This window comes from Colossoma macropomum, unplaced genomic scaffold (genome assembly GCF_904425465.1).
Source record: "Colossoma macropomum unplaced genomic scaffold, Colossoma_macropomum, whole genome shotgun sequence".
Classification (NCBI taxonomy): Eukaryota; Metazoa; Chordata; class Actinopteri; order Characiformes; family Serrasalmidae; genus Colossoma; species Colossoma macropomum.
The window spans coordinates 2,051,784-2,067,368 of NW_023494805.1; the positions used below are offsets into that span (position 1 = coordinate 2,051,784).

The 15,585-nt window shown below is 41.9% G+C and overlaps 1 protein-coding gene across 1 annotated transcript in view; it reads right to left on the reverse strand.

The window, feature by feature from the left end:
* pth1r (parathyroid hormone 1 receptor) overlaps positions 1-15,585 on the reverse strand; it is a 141,335-nt gene that overhangs the window by 18,583 nt on the left and 107,167 nt on the right. Inside the window, exon 5 of the mRNA XM_036597262.1 lies at positions 10,837-10,931. Within this exon, the coding sequence (XP_036453155.1) occupies positions 10,837-10,931 (95 nt within the window). The remainder of the gene's footprint in view (positions 1-10,836; positions 10,932-15,585) is intronic.

Below are 15,585 nucleotides of genomic sequence, written 5' to 3' on the forward strand. Positions count from 1 at the left end.
ATCATGTCTCTATATAACACTGGCTGCAGTGCTATTCTCTTCATCATCATCACTTCACAGCAGAACCAGCTGAACATCAGAAAACACCTCCACCTGCACTTCAGCGCAGACCTAATGACCAGCGGCCTGCAAATAAATGGACATAAGCTCTCCATAGTCATAGAATGTGTTCAAAACTGTACACTAAATAGAATTTTTCATAATAAACTTTGCGTACTGAGTCCTTCAGAGCCTCGAACATGAAGCTTTAGCATCAGCTAGAAAACTGTTGCACTGGTTCCTCAGTGAAGACAATGGTTCTATATAGAATCGTGAACATTCATTTGCATGCTCAAATGGCCATTCACATGGTCAAATGTTCTTCAGATTGATGGAGAATGTGTTATATGTTGCTATACTATATATTACTATATATTGTTCTACATAATACCAAAAGGGTTCTTCCCAAGTGGGTTCTTCTAGTGTTTAAAGCTTGAAATTGTAAAAAAGAAGAACCTCTTTTGGTGCTATAGAACAATTTTTCAAAACAGTTCTATATAGAACCATATACAACACATTCTACTTCAATGTGAAGAACCATTTAAGAATGCCAATGGTTCTTTGAGGGTTCTTGGTTCTATATAGAACCACTGTCTTTACTACAGAGCTCTTGAAGAACCATCATTTTTATGAATGTAGTTAGAATGTAACATTATCAGTTACACATTTTTTTCAGTTATGAAGTGTTTAACAATTACAGATTTGGAAATTTGTAATGCTACATACACTAAAAAATTAGTGTTGAAAAAAAAATAATTTGTTCTTAATGTTCTTAAATCAAACAAAATGCTCTGCCAATATGTTGTGCTTTGCTTAATGACATATTTAATTGGTTTAAGGTTTGACCTCAGAATTGAAAATTGAATCAGATCTAAAATATGTGTAACAGCCCTAATTATAGACTATTAGAGGCCAAATCATTTGCTGACAGAAAGCCATTTGCCTGACAGATGAGGACGACGTTCAGGCTGTTGTAAAAATATGGTGTAGAATCACCAACAGCTCAATCCCCATCGTCTAGAAGAACAATCCACCTCCTAATTAGAGCCAGATGAATCCGCCGCTCGCCATTACACATTCTTCAGCTTTAGAGACCTTAAAAAAGCACAAATATTAAAAACGTGCCTCTGAAAGTGAGCTGTAAAAACAAAATTGCGAGCATGTGCTGCCCACATTGGCTCAGCGTTGCCTGGTCCCCTCCCAGCTCAGCAGAGTTAGAGAACCTCGCACTAATGTTTTCTGACAGCAGCTGAAAGAATGGACAGTTTGCTGACTTCAAAGAAACATCAGCTCCTTTCTGAACGTGCATCACTGATGAAATGAGCTCACACAGCAAAACCAGGTTCTTAAAGGAACGGTTCTAGGAAAGATCAAACGTATACAGTTCACAACCTACTATAGCGTTGATCAGTCAATCAGCCGAGTCATGTTTGGTGTCCAAATTTTGTCCAAAATCCTCTTTTGCACCAGATCTTCAAGGCTAACATTGCTAACAAACACTTGATGTCAATAGTCACCCAAATTTTTTCTGAACATCCTCAACACCTTTCTCAACTCCCTCAAACTGTGTCCAGGAAAGAAGCAAAATGATCTGCCAATGTAGTGGAATAATTTTACTTAATAAAATTAATTAAACCAAGTCAAAAATGTGTAGAAATAGAAAATGTGTCATAATAAATTAAGAACAATCTCAACATGTGAAATATTAGATATAGTGACACAATTTAAGATCATTTCATTTGTCAAAATTTCAGTTTTGCAGTGTTGTTGATGTGGTTTAGGACACAGTATGAGCTGTGAGCTATAAAAATGCAGCATTTAGCTAAGTTTTCATTAAGACCTTGAGAAATAGACAAGGAGAATCCTTCACCACCACAGCTTGGTGAGAAGTTTACAAAATCTGTTTCCAAAAAAGTTGGGACACTGTGCAAAATGTAAACAAAAACAGGATGCAATAAGGTGCAAATCATTTAAACCCTATATTTAATTGAAAATATATAAAGACTCTTCCTCTTTAGCCTGGACGATGCGATGTCCACGATTTCCAAAAACAATTTCAAATTTTGATTTGTACACAGAACACTTTTCCATTTCACCTCAGTATTAAATCTTAAATGGGCTCAGGCCCAGAGAAGGCGGCAGCGTTTCTGGATTCTGTTTATATATGATTTCTTCTTTGCATTTTAGAGTTTTAACTTGCATTTAAGCATTTGAGGATGCAGAGATGAACTGTGTTCAGACAGTGTTTTTCAGAAGTGTTTCTGAGCCCATGCAGTGATTTCCTCTACAGAATCACGTCTGTTTTTAATGCAGTGCTGCCTGAGGGCCTGAAGATCACAGCCAGCCAGTATTGATTTTCAGCCTTGTCCCTTACATACAGAAATTTCTCCAGATTCTCTGAGTCTTTAATGATATTATGTACCACAGATGATGAAAAGCAAAAGTTCTTTACTATTTTACATTGAGAAACGTCATTCTTGAATTGTTGCACTATTTAATTGTGGTGAACCCCTCCTCATCTTCACTTCTGACAGATTCAGCCTCTCTGAGATGCTCTTTTATACCCAATCGTGTTACTGACCTGTTGCCAATCAACCTAATTCATTGTGAGATGTTCTTTTCAGCATTACACAACTTTACCAGTCATTTGTTGGCCCTGTCCCAATGTTTTGAAGCATGCTGCTGGCATAAAATTCAAAATGGGCATATATTTTTCAAAAAATAATAAAATGCCTCAATTTCAACATTTGATATGTTGCCTTTGTGCTATTTTCAATTAAATAAATGGGTTAAGTGATTTGCACATCATTGCATTCTGTTTTTATTTACATTTTGCACATCCTAACATTGCTAACATTGGATAGACATTTGGTGATTTGCTTTAAATCTGGCTCTCCTGAATAATATGTGGCTAATATTCTGAATAATATGAACTGAACTGAAATAGCAGCTTGTCGCTGTTTGCCTTTACAAGCAACAACTTGGAAAAATGTCTGAGATTTCTTTCTAAACATGGTCTTAAACTTACGCGCTGCATCGAGCCTCCAGCAGATGTTTGCAGAGGTTTTGAAAGCATCAATCAAGTCAGACAGGAGCTGCACCCCGTTAAAAACGACAAATGGTTCCACAAATATAGAACCCAAAAGGACAGAAAGTGTCCTTGAAGCCCAACCAGTGGAACTTCATTATTAACAGCATCATTACTGTCTGTGTGGATATTTTCCGTGTTGAAATTTATGGTATGTTTTACAGCACGAAGCGAGCAGGTCGCTGCTACAGCAGTGGCTGTAAAGCTGTGTGTACTCAGTGTCCTGTTTCTGTCCTAATTAATCACGTTAGAACCCGAAGCTTTAGAGCCTGTGTGCCCATTTCACCATGGCAAAACTGCAAAACATACAGTTTAGCTTTTCAGCCCACGCCTACAGCTGAACCGCCTGGCTAATCGTTCAGGGTGTTTTTATTCCGCTCTCCGGCAGCAGGTACGAGCACCTGAGGTCTCATTATGTAGGGAGCGTCTGACCCTCTGCGCCTCCGGGGGCTATTGATCGGAATGGCCGACATCAGTTTGACCAGTTGACCCTTAAACAGTACTGCACTGCAAAAAAAAATGATATCTGGGCAAGTGGAAGCATCTTAAAGAGTTTTCAGCCTATTTCCCAACATTTTTCCTTAATTACTTTTCCCCTCAGTGTTCCCTCTAAAGCTCCTCCCCCAAACGAATACAGCCCCTCCCTCAGTGTTCCCTCTAAAGCTCCTCCCCCAAAACAAATACAGCTCCTCCCTCAGTGTTCCCTCTAAAGCTCCTCCCCCAAACGAATACAGCTCCTCCCTCAGTGTTCCCTCTAAAGCTCCTCCCCCAAACGAATACAGCTCCTCCCTTCAGTGTTCCCTCTGAAGCTCCACCCCAAACAAATACAGCCCCTCCCTTCAGTGTTCCCTCTGAAGCTCCACCCCAAACAAATACAGCCCCTCCCTCAGTGTTCCCTCTGAAGCTCCACCCCAAACAAATACAGCCCCTCCCTTCAGTGTCCCCTCTGAAGCTCCACCCCAAACAAATATAGCCCCTCCCTCAGTGTTCCCTCTGAAGCTCCACCCCAAACAAATACAGCCCCTCCCTTCAGTGTCCCCTCTGAAGCTCCAGCCCAAACAAATATAGCCCCTCCCTCAGTGTTCCCTCTGAAGCTCCACCCCAAACAAATACAGCCCCTCCCTTTAGTGTTCCCTCTGAAGCTCCACCCCAAACAAATATAGCCCCTCCCTCAGTGTTCCCTCTGAAGCTCCACCCCAAACATATACAGCCCCTCCCTTTAATGTTCTGTCCAAAGAGCCACCTCCAAACAAATAAAGCCCCTCCCTTCTGTGTTCGCTCCAAAACTCCACCCCAAATAAATATAGTCCCTCCCTCAGTGTTCCCTCTAAAGCTCCTCCCCCAAACGAATACAGCTCCTCCCTTCAGTGTTCCTCTAAAGCCCCTCCCCCAAACGAATACAGCTCCTCCCTTCAGTGTTCCCTCTGAAGCTCCTCCCCAAACGAATACAGCTCCTCCCTTCAGTGTTCCTCTAAAGCTCCTCCCCCAAACAAATACAGCTCCTCCCTTCAGTGTTCCTCTAAAGCTCCTCCCCCAAACGAATACAGCTCCTCCCTCAGTGTTCCTCTAAAGCTCCTCCCCCAAACAAATACAGCTCCTCCCTCAGTGTTCCTCTAAAGCTCCTCCCCAAAACAAATACAGCTCCTCCCTCAGTGTTCCTCTAAAGCTCCTCCCCCAAAACAAATACAGCTCCTCCTTCAGTGTTCCCTCTAAAGCTCCTCCCCAAAACAAATACAGCTCCTCCTTCAGTGTTCCCTCTAAAGCTCCTCCCCAAAACAAATACAGCTCCTCCCTCAGTGTTCCCTCTAAAGCTCCTCCCCAAAACAAATACAGCTCCTCCCTCAGTGTTCCCTCTAAAGCTCCTCCCCCAAAACAAATACAGCTCCTCCCTCAGTGTTCCCTCTAAAGCTCCTCCCCAAAACAAATACAGCTCCTCCCTCAGTGTTCCCTCTAAAGCTCCTCCCCCAAAACAAATACAGCTCCTCCCTCAGTGTTCCCTCCAAATACATTTTTGGCTGAAAAACAGTGAGTTTGTGGAGATTTAGCGTCTGATACCGAACCTGATCAAATCTGTACGTTAAGTTTTGTTCCACTAAATCTAAATATGAAAAGCTTTGATGTTTATCTGTTCTGTGACATATTTTATGAGGTGTAACTGCTGTTCTACCTGCTATGTGACGCTGATATATGAACCTGCTTTTGAACAGCTCTTCTTGTTGCTGCTGTAACTTTGTGATTTCTTAAGGGATGAATGAAATTTCCATGTGTCAGCTCATCTATCTACATTAGGGATCTTTCGCTTGCCAAAATCTGCTTATTTGGCAGCGCGCAGCTCAAACACAGTCTTAAAGTGTTGCAGTCCACTCAGTCGCCCCGCTAGACCTGCTGCTGACTCTGAGCACGGCTAAATGACCCCGGAGGACTGACCCACAGCAGGCTTTAGTCCAGCCATTTCCCTGCTCAGCCTTACGCTCTTAACACACCGCCGCTGACAGAGCTGGAGGCGAGCCAAGAGCGCTCCGGCTGTCAGCAGCTCCGTCCTGCTCCGGAGTTTTCATTTAAACACGCCAGCCGGATAAATAACGACCGCACTCTCGCTCCGCATTAATTACCCATGTAAATGGAGCTACTGAGCACAAAAGTGCCTCAATCACTCTCACAGTGCCCTGAAAGATCAGGCGACACGACGACTACAAGAAAAAAAATAATAAAAATAACATTCATATGATTCCACTCATTAGAGACCAATCTCGAAAAGTCAACACATCCGACACGGAGCCACTTAACCCTTACCGGTCACAGTTATAACAAAAACAAGCTGTAATTTAATATGAATTATTGGTAGTCCTGCCATGTTGACGTATCTCTGACATAACCATACCACAGACATGTTATGGCAGATGTCATAAGCTGTCATGAGTCATCATGATGGATTATCATGACAATATAAAAGGTAAAGTGTTAATTAATACTCGTGGTTGTGTTGTTCTACCATTGTGGTGGAAAACAATGGTATGTAATTTAAGTGCTAAATGTAGTCTGTTACATTGAACAACATTAAACATATTGTAATGTCACTGACTGTTACACCACTGACTGTAACATCACTGACCATAACACTACAGACTTTAACAGCACTAACTAAAAGACCACTGATCATAATCCCACTGACTGTGATGTCACTCATTGTTACACCACTGACTGTAACACAACTGATAGTAGCGCCACTGAGAGTAACATCACTGACTGTAAAGCCCCTGAATGTAATAGGTCTGACTATAACACAAATGAAACTAACGCAAATGAAACTAACACAGCGGACTGTAACACCACTGACTATAACACCACTGACTGTAACACAACTGACTATAACACCACTGATCATAACACCACTGATCATAACACCACTGATCATAACACCATTGATTGTAACACCACTGACTGTAACACCACTGACTGTAACACCACTGACCGTAACACCACTGATCGTAACAGCACTGATTGTAACACCACTGACTGTAACACCACTGACTGTAACACCACTGACCATAGCACCACTGACCGTAACACCACTGATCGTAACACCACTGACTGTAACACCACTGACCATAACTCCACTGACTGTAACACCACTGACTGTAACACCACTGGCTGATTGTTATACCACTGACTGTAACATCTCTGACTGTAACACCACTGATTGTTATACCACTGACTGTAACACCACTGCTCACTTATAAAATTACTAAAAGCTTTTATAAAATATTCTCCACTGCCAATTTAGTTTCACCATCAACTCATAAGTTGAGTCAAAATTACAAATATTGCATTTATAATACTATTTCATTTCAATTTTAATTTACATTTTGAAATTAAATATAAATTAATCCACCTGCATAATGAAGGAGAAAGTCAAAGTGAAAAAACAAGAGTTCCCAAAACTGGAAAATGTGGCTTCTAACAACCACCTGGAAGACCTGGTCGACCCCAAAACTGCCCCCATCAGATAAACAGCACTTAAAGCTTTCATCTCTGAGAGAGAGGAGAAAATCAAGCTGCTTCAGATCTGAAAACATCCACAGGTGTTTCTGTCCATCCTTCCACTGTGAGAAGACGACTCAGCGCTGTGGGTCTGAAAGGATGTGTAGCTGATCAAGAAGAACCTCACTGAGAAAAGGAGACGGACACATCAAACAGAGAAGCTGAACGATGGACTGACCACCCCAGAGTCCAGACCTCAACACCACTGAATGTGTTTGATTACTTCAGAAAATGATCAACGAGCTTCTAAGACTGAACTTTGGAGGTGTGTCTGCAGATTCTTTGAGGAGCTGAAAGTGAGGCTCCTGAAGAGAATAAAGGCTGTAATGAAGGTACACAGAGTGACTCACTGACTCACACTGTTAAATATGTGATTGTGTATTTGTACTTATCAGCTGTTTTGACATTGATTGGTTGTCTCTGACTTTTGCACAGCACTCTGTTTATATTTACAGAGTACAGCACAGCAATAATAACTCATCCTGTAAACTAGCATGCGGCTAACAACCGAAAGCAGTCGTTTTCTGCAGCTGGCTCTAATGTGAGTCGTTTTCCACTTTCAGAATGAAAACATTTGCTGCTAATAACCGCAAGGTATTACAGTAATCAGAACCACCAGTGCCGAGTGATCTCCAGCAGATGTTCATGACGGCTGACGGGGAAGCTGTAATTCAGTGGAACAACATGCTGCCAATCTATTGCCCTTTAAACCCCGCAAATCAGACAGTGATGCATCCCAGATTTCGCACTCATCCTCATTTCTCTCCAGCTGAATCCTAACACTGATCTGATTCCTGTCCTCGGATAAACAGCCGTCCACAGAGACGCACCTGCAGCGGCAATAACAGCATCGAACACCTGAAATCAGTACAGGCTGAGCTACTCGCTTCTGAGCCAGGCACTGAAAAAGACAACCAAACAAATGAGTACAAATACAGCCTGCTGACTGGCTCTGGAACAGCCGCAGTTTGAAACGAACCCAGCAGTTTCCACACGCCAATCGTTAAAGTGAACCTGAAATTAAAACTGACCTTGTTTATAATTATACACCAATCAGGCATAACATTCTGACCACCTCCTTGTTTCTACACTCACTGTCCATTTTATCAGCTCCACTTACTATATAGGTGCACTTTGTAGTTCTACAGTTACAGACTGTAGTCCATCTGTTTCTCTGATACTTTGTTAGCCCCCTTTTACCCTGTTCTTCAGTGGTCAGGACCCCCATGGACCCTCACAGAGCAGGTACTATTTGAGTGGTGGGTCATTCTCAGCACTGCAGTAACACTGACGTGGTGGTGGTGTGTTAGTGTGTGTTGTGCTGGTCCGAGTGGATCAGACACAGCAGTGCTGCTGGAGTGTCCACTCACTGTCCACTCTATTAGACACTCCTACCTTGTCGGTCCACCTTGTAGATGTAAAGTCAGAGACGATAGCTCATCTGCTGCTGCACAGTTTGTGTTGGTCATCCTCTAGTCCTTCATCAGTGGTCACAGGACGCTGCCCACAGGACGCTGTTGGCTGGATATTTTTGGTTGGTGGACTATTCTCAGTCCAGCAGTGACACTGAGGTGTTTAACAACTCCAGCAGCACTGCTGTGTCTGATCCACTCAGACCAGCACAACACACACTAACACACCACCACCACGTCAGTGTTACTGCAGTGCTGAGAATGACCCACCACTCAAATAGTACCTGCTCTGTGAGGGTCCATGGGGGTCCTGACCACTGAAGAACAGGGTAAAAGGGGGCTAACAAAGTATCAGAGAAACAGATGGACTACAGTCTGTAACTGTAGAACTACAAAGTGCACCTATATAGTAAGTGGAGCTGATAAAGTGGACAATGAGTGTAGAAACAAGGAGGTGGTCATGGTAATGTTTTGCCTGTTCGGTGTACATTGTTAGTTTGTGTTTCTGCTCATATTAAGCCCAATTCATCAGATCCCCAGTGACAGTTTACTACCTTTTTTTCTGAGAGTGTATATCAACTACAGTCTTTACTCAGGTAATACTCAGGTGTATCTTCACAGCTGAAACAGCAGATTTTCCCTTCTGTAATGTTTAATGTTTATCAGGGTGAACTAAAATTTTTGCAGTAAGACTTTTTGATTATAAAACACTTTTAGAAATAAAGGTACTAAACTGTCACTGGGTCAGTGCCCCTCTGTCACTGGGGTGGGACCCTCAAGGGTCCATCTCAGTACCTTTAGTCAGGGAACATAACTGAACCATAATCCACTGAAATGATATGTTCTAAGCTGTACTGACTCCACACACCCCGTCTCGTCTCCAGGACTTTATTTTACTGCTCTGTTTAAAACATTCGGTTATGAAAAGGTACAAATACGAACTTTTCACCTGGAAAAAACGTATTTAAGGTTCACAATCAGACCTTAAAACCACTGTTTGTACCTTGATGAACAAATGTACCTGCACAGAACCTTTATTTCTGACAGTGCAGGTGTGTCATTACCTTCATTATGGGAGCACTTACACTGCACTTGCACATGAATTCCACCTTTACTGACATTTTGCTAGCTGTAGTAGTGCACTTGTATAACATAGTAACCAAACTTCTCGCTTTAAATCATTCTGTGTTGCCCAAACTTAAGCTTAAAGCCAGAACACAAGCGCACTGCTACAGCTAGCTAAACTTTAGGAAAGTAGGCATTTCTGTGCAGATCCAGTGGAAGTATCTCATAATGAAGGCAGGCACAAGATACACTTGTGTGATTACAGTAAAAACTGAAGCTGATACACATGTATAATTACATAAGCATTACTACTGTAATCCATCTATAATCAGTGAATCCATCACCAGTAGTTACAATGTTATTACATATATTGTTAATGTGTAACTACACAGTCATTAGTGACACTTTACACCTTTTCATTTTATTGCTTGTGATTTGTACAGAATGTCAATGGAAACTTTGCCACAGTGTTTCTTCTTCACAATACTAAATTTAGCATGATGATCTTCAAATCTCCTTTCAGATTGTAACATTTCTGCTTTCGTTTTCTGCGCCTTCAGATAAAAAACATAAGAATTGTACCGTTTGGATTTAGCACACAGTGCAGAGCGTAGAACTGTAAACGTGTCCACACCTCCTTTAAACTGCGAGCAGGAATCATAAACTCTCTTCTCTACAGGCGCCAAAGAACCACTTCATCTGTTTACGAAACCCACATATTCATTTACACTCAGTAACCCAGGAACAAGATAAACAGCGCAAATCTGAACCCGCTGACAAACTGGGAGCAGACATGGGTTTAAAACATATTTCAAATTTCTTTATTTTAAAAAAAAAGTTACGTTCCGACTGCACTATATATTATAAACAACTCCACGTCATGGATGTTGTAAGACAAAGCCTCGTATCTCTGAAAATCCACAGAAGAAGGAAAAACACTAACTTTAATGGCTTAATGTACGATTCTGTGACTGAATTATTATTATTACTTTTATATTTACAGTATGTTTATTTGCTCAAATTCCAGAAACCAAAGTGGTAACTTCCTTAAATTTCAGTTAATGAAGTTTAACTCCTCATGAAACGTTCACTCAATGTAAAGTGCAGCTGGCGTCACATTCAAAGACGAAATGATTTACTGTTAATCCAGATATGAAGAGGAAAAAGGTCCATAAACAAACACTGACTCACCGGAAGTATCCTAAGATGACCACAGCCACCATGAGAGAGCCGAGGGAGATGGAGTAGCCGATGGTGTAGATGAGGTAGAGCCGGTCGAACACCTCCTGGACGTGAGAACAACACTGCAGTCAGGACATGCAAATGAAGCTAAAGACAAACTCCACCCACAACCCCGATTATATGCATATAATAGCAGATTCTGCAAAACTTTAATAATCAGACGAATCGGACTTGACTTGAATGACCATTCTGTGGTCAATACAGATTTTAACAGGCTAAAGTCCAGCCTGTTTTTGGTTCATTTTTGCACTTGTTTGCATTTGTTTTACTTCAAGAATCTTGAAGGAATATACAAAGACTGGCCACTTCATTAAGTCCACCCCCTTGTTTCTACACTCATTGTCCATTTTATCAGCTCTACTGACCGTATAGTATCGCTTTGTAGTTCTACAGTTACAGACTGTAGTCCATCTGTTTCTCTGATACTTTGTTACCCTGTTCTTCAGTGGTCAGGACCCCCATGGACCCTCACAGAGCAGGTACTGTTTGGGTGGTGGATCATTCTCAGCACTGCAGTAACACTGACGTGGTGGTGGTGTGTTAGTGTGTGTTGCGCTGGTGCGCAACTCTGACTCGAACCTCAAAGACGCGAGACTCGACTCAGACTCTCACGTCAGAGACCCGAGACTTAACTCAGACTTGAATCTCAGAAACTCAAGAGGCGACCCAGACATACACCTCAGAGACTCCACACGGACTCTCACCTCAGAGACTCAGCTCAGGCAGTCACCTCAGAGACTCGAGACTCGACTCAGACTCTCACCTCGGAGACTCGAGACTCGAGACTCGACTCGGACTCTCACCTCAGAGACTTAAGTCTCGACTTGGACTTTCACCTCAAAGACTCGAGACTCAATTCGGACTTTCACCTCAGAGACTCGAGACTCAGCTCAGACTTGAATCTCAGAGACTGAAGAGTCACCTCGGAAGTACACCTCAGAGACTCGACTTGGACTCTCACCTCAGAGACTCCAGAGCCAATTCTGACTCGAACCTCAGACACTCGAAACTCAACTCTGACCTGAATCTCAGAGACTCAAGAGTCGAGTCAGACTTACACCTCAGAGACTCAAGACTCCACTCAGATTCTCACCTCAGTTTCACACAGAATGTAGACAGACACACAAATCCACCAGTTCCACATGGTGAGAGGCAGATGACGTGTATCTCAGCCCCTCTTCATAGGCTCATAACTCCGGATGTGAGTCTCGTATGATCTCGAGATAAGATGGAATGGAAAGGTCGACTCTACAGATTCAGGAAATGTTTGAACTGGATTTCTGTGCTGGATCATCAAAAGACACAGACACAGATATAGAAACAGAGAACATGTGGGTGAGTTTGTGGACCCCAGAGGGTTAAACCTCAGTTTTGAATGCAGATAGTGGGGATTAAGATCAGACAACCTTCCCTCACTATCATTGAGAGAAAAGGCCCAGCCGGCTCAGAGATCCTCCTTCATACCATCGTTCACTCACAAACATTCCGCAGTGCAGAAGGACAATGAGTTACATCGTTAAAACGGGGCTTTTATGTTGTGTTACGTGTTGTTAATTGTGTAAGTGAGTCTGAAAAGCGTCTCGTATTCAGTCTGGAATTCCATCAACAGTGAGTCATCTGCACATTAATGTTAAGAGCTTCTGCCTCTTTTTCTGGTTCGTTCTTCAGTTTTCACGCTCCAAACGTGAGCGCTCGTTTGCTGTCATCAGTGAAAGCGTCTTGGTAACTCGGAGCAGGTGGAGGAACGGCTCCTGACCGGAATGTTTCACGCTGAATCACCAGAACAACTCGTGAAAGCTCCTGTGTTGGACAGACTAACGTTCAGCAAAGATGTATAAGAGAAATCAAAGACAAGAAAGAGGAAGAATGATGTGATTCATTTTAAAACTCGCTGCTGTCGGAACGAAACCTCGTATCTCCATTTTTGTCATTTTTTCAGTTTTTGACATAATTAAAAAAAAAAAATACCTGTTGTCCTTTACATTGTGTGTAAATTTCATGAAGAATGGACCAAACGAAATGACCCAAAATGACTTGGTAAAAAGTCTGGTTCCATTGACTTACATTAAAAGTAGAGTATGTTTTTTCCTTCTCCTGTAAAGTTACCATTTTGGAGATACAAGATTTTCTTTTGACCACAGCGATTTACTTTCTCAATAAATCAGCAATGACTATTGGTCAGTTTTTATGAAGACAAGGCTTATTTAGCTGATATCAGAACTATCAGAAACTTTTATTTATGTTTTTTCAGTTTCTGACAAAATTTGAAAATACCTGACGGCCTTTACATTGTACATAAATTTCATGATGAATGGACTAAAAGAAACATCCCAAAATGACTTGGAAAAAAGTCTGGTTCCATTGACTTACGTTAAAAGTAAGGCATGTTTTTTCCTTCTCCTGTAAAGTTACCATTTTGGAGATGTTTTGTTCCGAAAGCAGCAAGATATTTCATTTTTTCTACAACCTACTAATCCGTCTTACAGTAACAAATAGAGGCTGATGGATATGCAATTTATGTACATTCGTGTGCAAAATTTTGAGCACCCCTGTTCTAACTACTTGTATTTGTTGTAGGGATGTCATGGGAACCGATACTTCAGTACCAAGTCGATGCCAAAATTCTGACGGTACTTGTCTTTCTACAGTAAGTACGAGGGATGCAATTTGTCCCGATCTGACAGGGGGCAGCACATACACCTACAAGTGTTCTAGTGTGCTGTTAAGTGCCAAAGGAAGAAGAAGAACCACCGTCTACCAGCACGGAAAACAACAACACATGGCAAGTTCAGCTGCAATGACAGCTCCGCCTCAACTCCTCAACAAAGAAAACAGTTAGAGTCACATTAGGAAATACTCTGCGTTCGAAGTGAATCATCACAGATTAGTAACAGATTCACAAAAACCTGTGTGCAAACAGTGAAATCGAACTTTTCAGACGAAAGAAAGAAACACTTCAAACTAAGTGAAGCACCTCAAAAACAGACATTCAGATCTATTCAAAGAACTCAAGCTGAGTTTCATATCATGTTGACCTCTAAAATTCATGCTTATTACATACTAAGGCTTATTATTCAGTAATTACAAGGACTTCAATATATATATATAGAAGTCTGGAATTCCATCAACAGTGAGTCATCTGCACATTAATGTTAAGAACTTCTCCCTCTTTTTCTGGTTCGTTCTTCAATTTTCACGCTCCAAACGTGAGTGCTTGTTTGCTGTCATCAGTGAAAGCGTCTTGGTCACGTTGACCTCTAAACTTCAGGCTTATTACATACTAAGGCTTATTATTCAGTAATTACAAGGACTTCAATATATATATAGCTCTTAGCCAACAACACAATGTCAGGCAGCTGAGTAAAACATATATTAAAAACACACACCTGAGGAAAGGCAGCATGGTGGAATGAAAGCACACTGATGGTGAGTAAAACAAAGGGAAAGAAACCCTCAATATGCAAATAGATGGAGTCAGGAGCCAATGGGAAAGAAATATACGTTTTATCTAAGATTGTGTTAACAAAGCAACAAGTAATTGTATTTCACAGCTTACTTAGTTTGACTCAGTTTCACACATTCGTTCAGCAACTTTAATGAGAAAGAAACGATTAAAACCAACAGAAATGTCGTCATTTTTTGAATGTGGGGTTTCAAAGTTGCCATAGCAACGGATTAAAGTAAATGCCAATCAAGTTAATTTAACTCAAAAATGCCATTTGAGTGTACAAAATCATCAAAAACGTTCCCTTAACTTAGAATTGTTGAGCAATGTGTGGGATATACTGAGTTTTATGTACAACAGACTTTTTTTTTTTGAGTTAAAACAAAATGCGGGATTAAAGTGTATGTTTATTTTAATTGTTTTGGAAATTAATTCACTTCACTATTTATATTTTTCTTTGAAACAAATTGTATCTGCATTTATACACATAAAATGTCTGCAGGGTTATGAAAAATGCATATCCGTTAAGGTGTGTCTGAACTGGAACTGTGCACTGGATATGCAGTGAATTCACAGAGTAAATGAAACGATTCCTCCTGATTCAGCGTTCGGCCGGCAGCAGCTCTCCACTTATCGGAGGTTTTATTTTACTCCAGCAGGGAATCAGGAGCTCAGATGGCCAGTTAAGCTTTGTTTTGTAGTGAATGTGTGCGGCTCCTGAGGGGAAAATCCTGAAGAATTCCTGGTTTGGCGTGAGTTTCCCAAGCGGATCCATCAGGGCTGGAGGCCCACATTAAAGTCTTTACGCCTCTGTCTGGGCGGGGCTCCAGCCAGCGGCCCGGCGAATCCCTGCCCTCGGCGGCGTTTCCGGCCGGAGCGGCCGTTTGTTTGGACAGACAGACGACACCCCGGAGCCGAGGCCGTTAGGACGGTGTGAAAACAGTTGGGGTTTAAGAGCTGGAGACTGAGAGACACTTTCGGCTCAGATTACTGCCACGGGCCGTTCAGAGAAACAAACCAAATGAGCTGGAGCAGAGGGCACTGAGAAGAACTACATCAGAAAAACTTTCAGAAGAGGGTCCAAAAATATCCGGACAGCACTTAGAAAGAGTCCATTCGGCCACTTTAAGGTCACCCAATGCTGATACAGCTTGGATAATCTGGGTGACCAATAGAAAGGGATGCTCTGGAGAAGCTGCACATGAGCATGAGGTCACCATGCCCAATGCCAAGTGTAGGCTAGAGGGGTATAA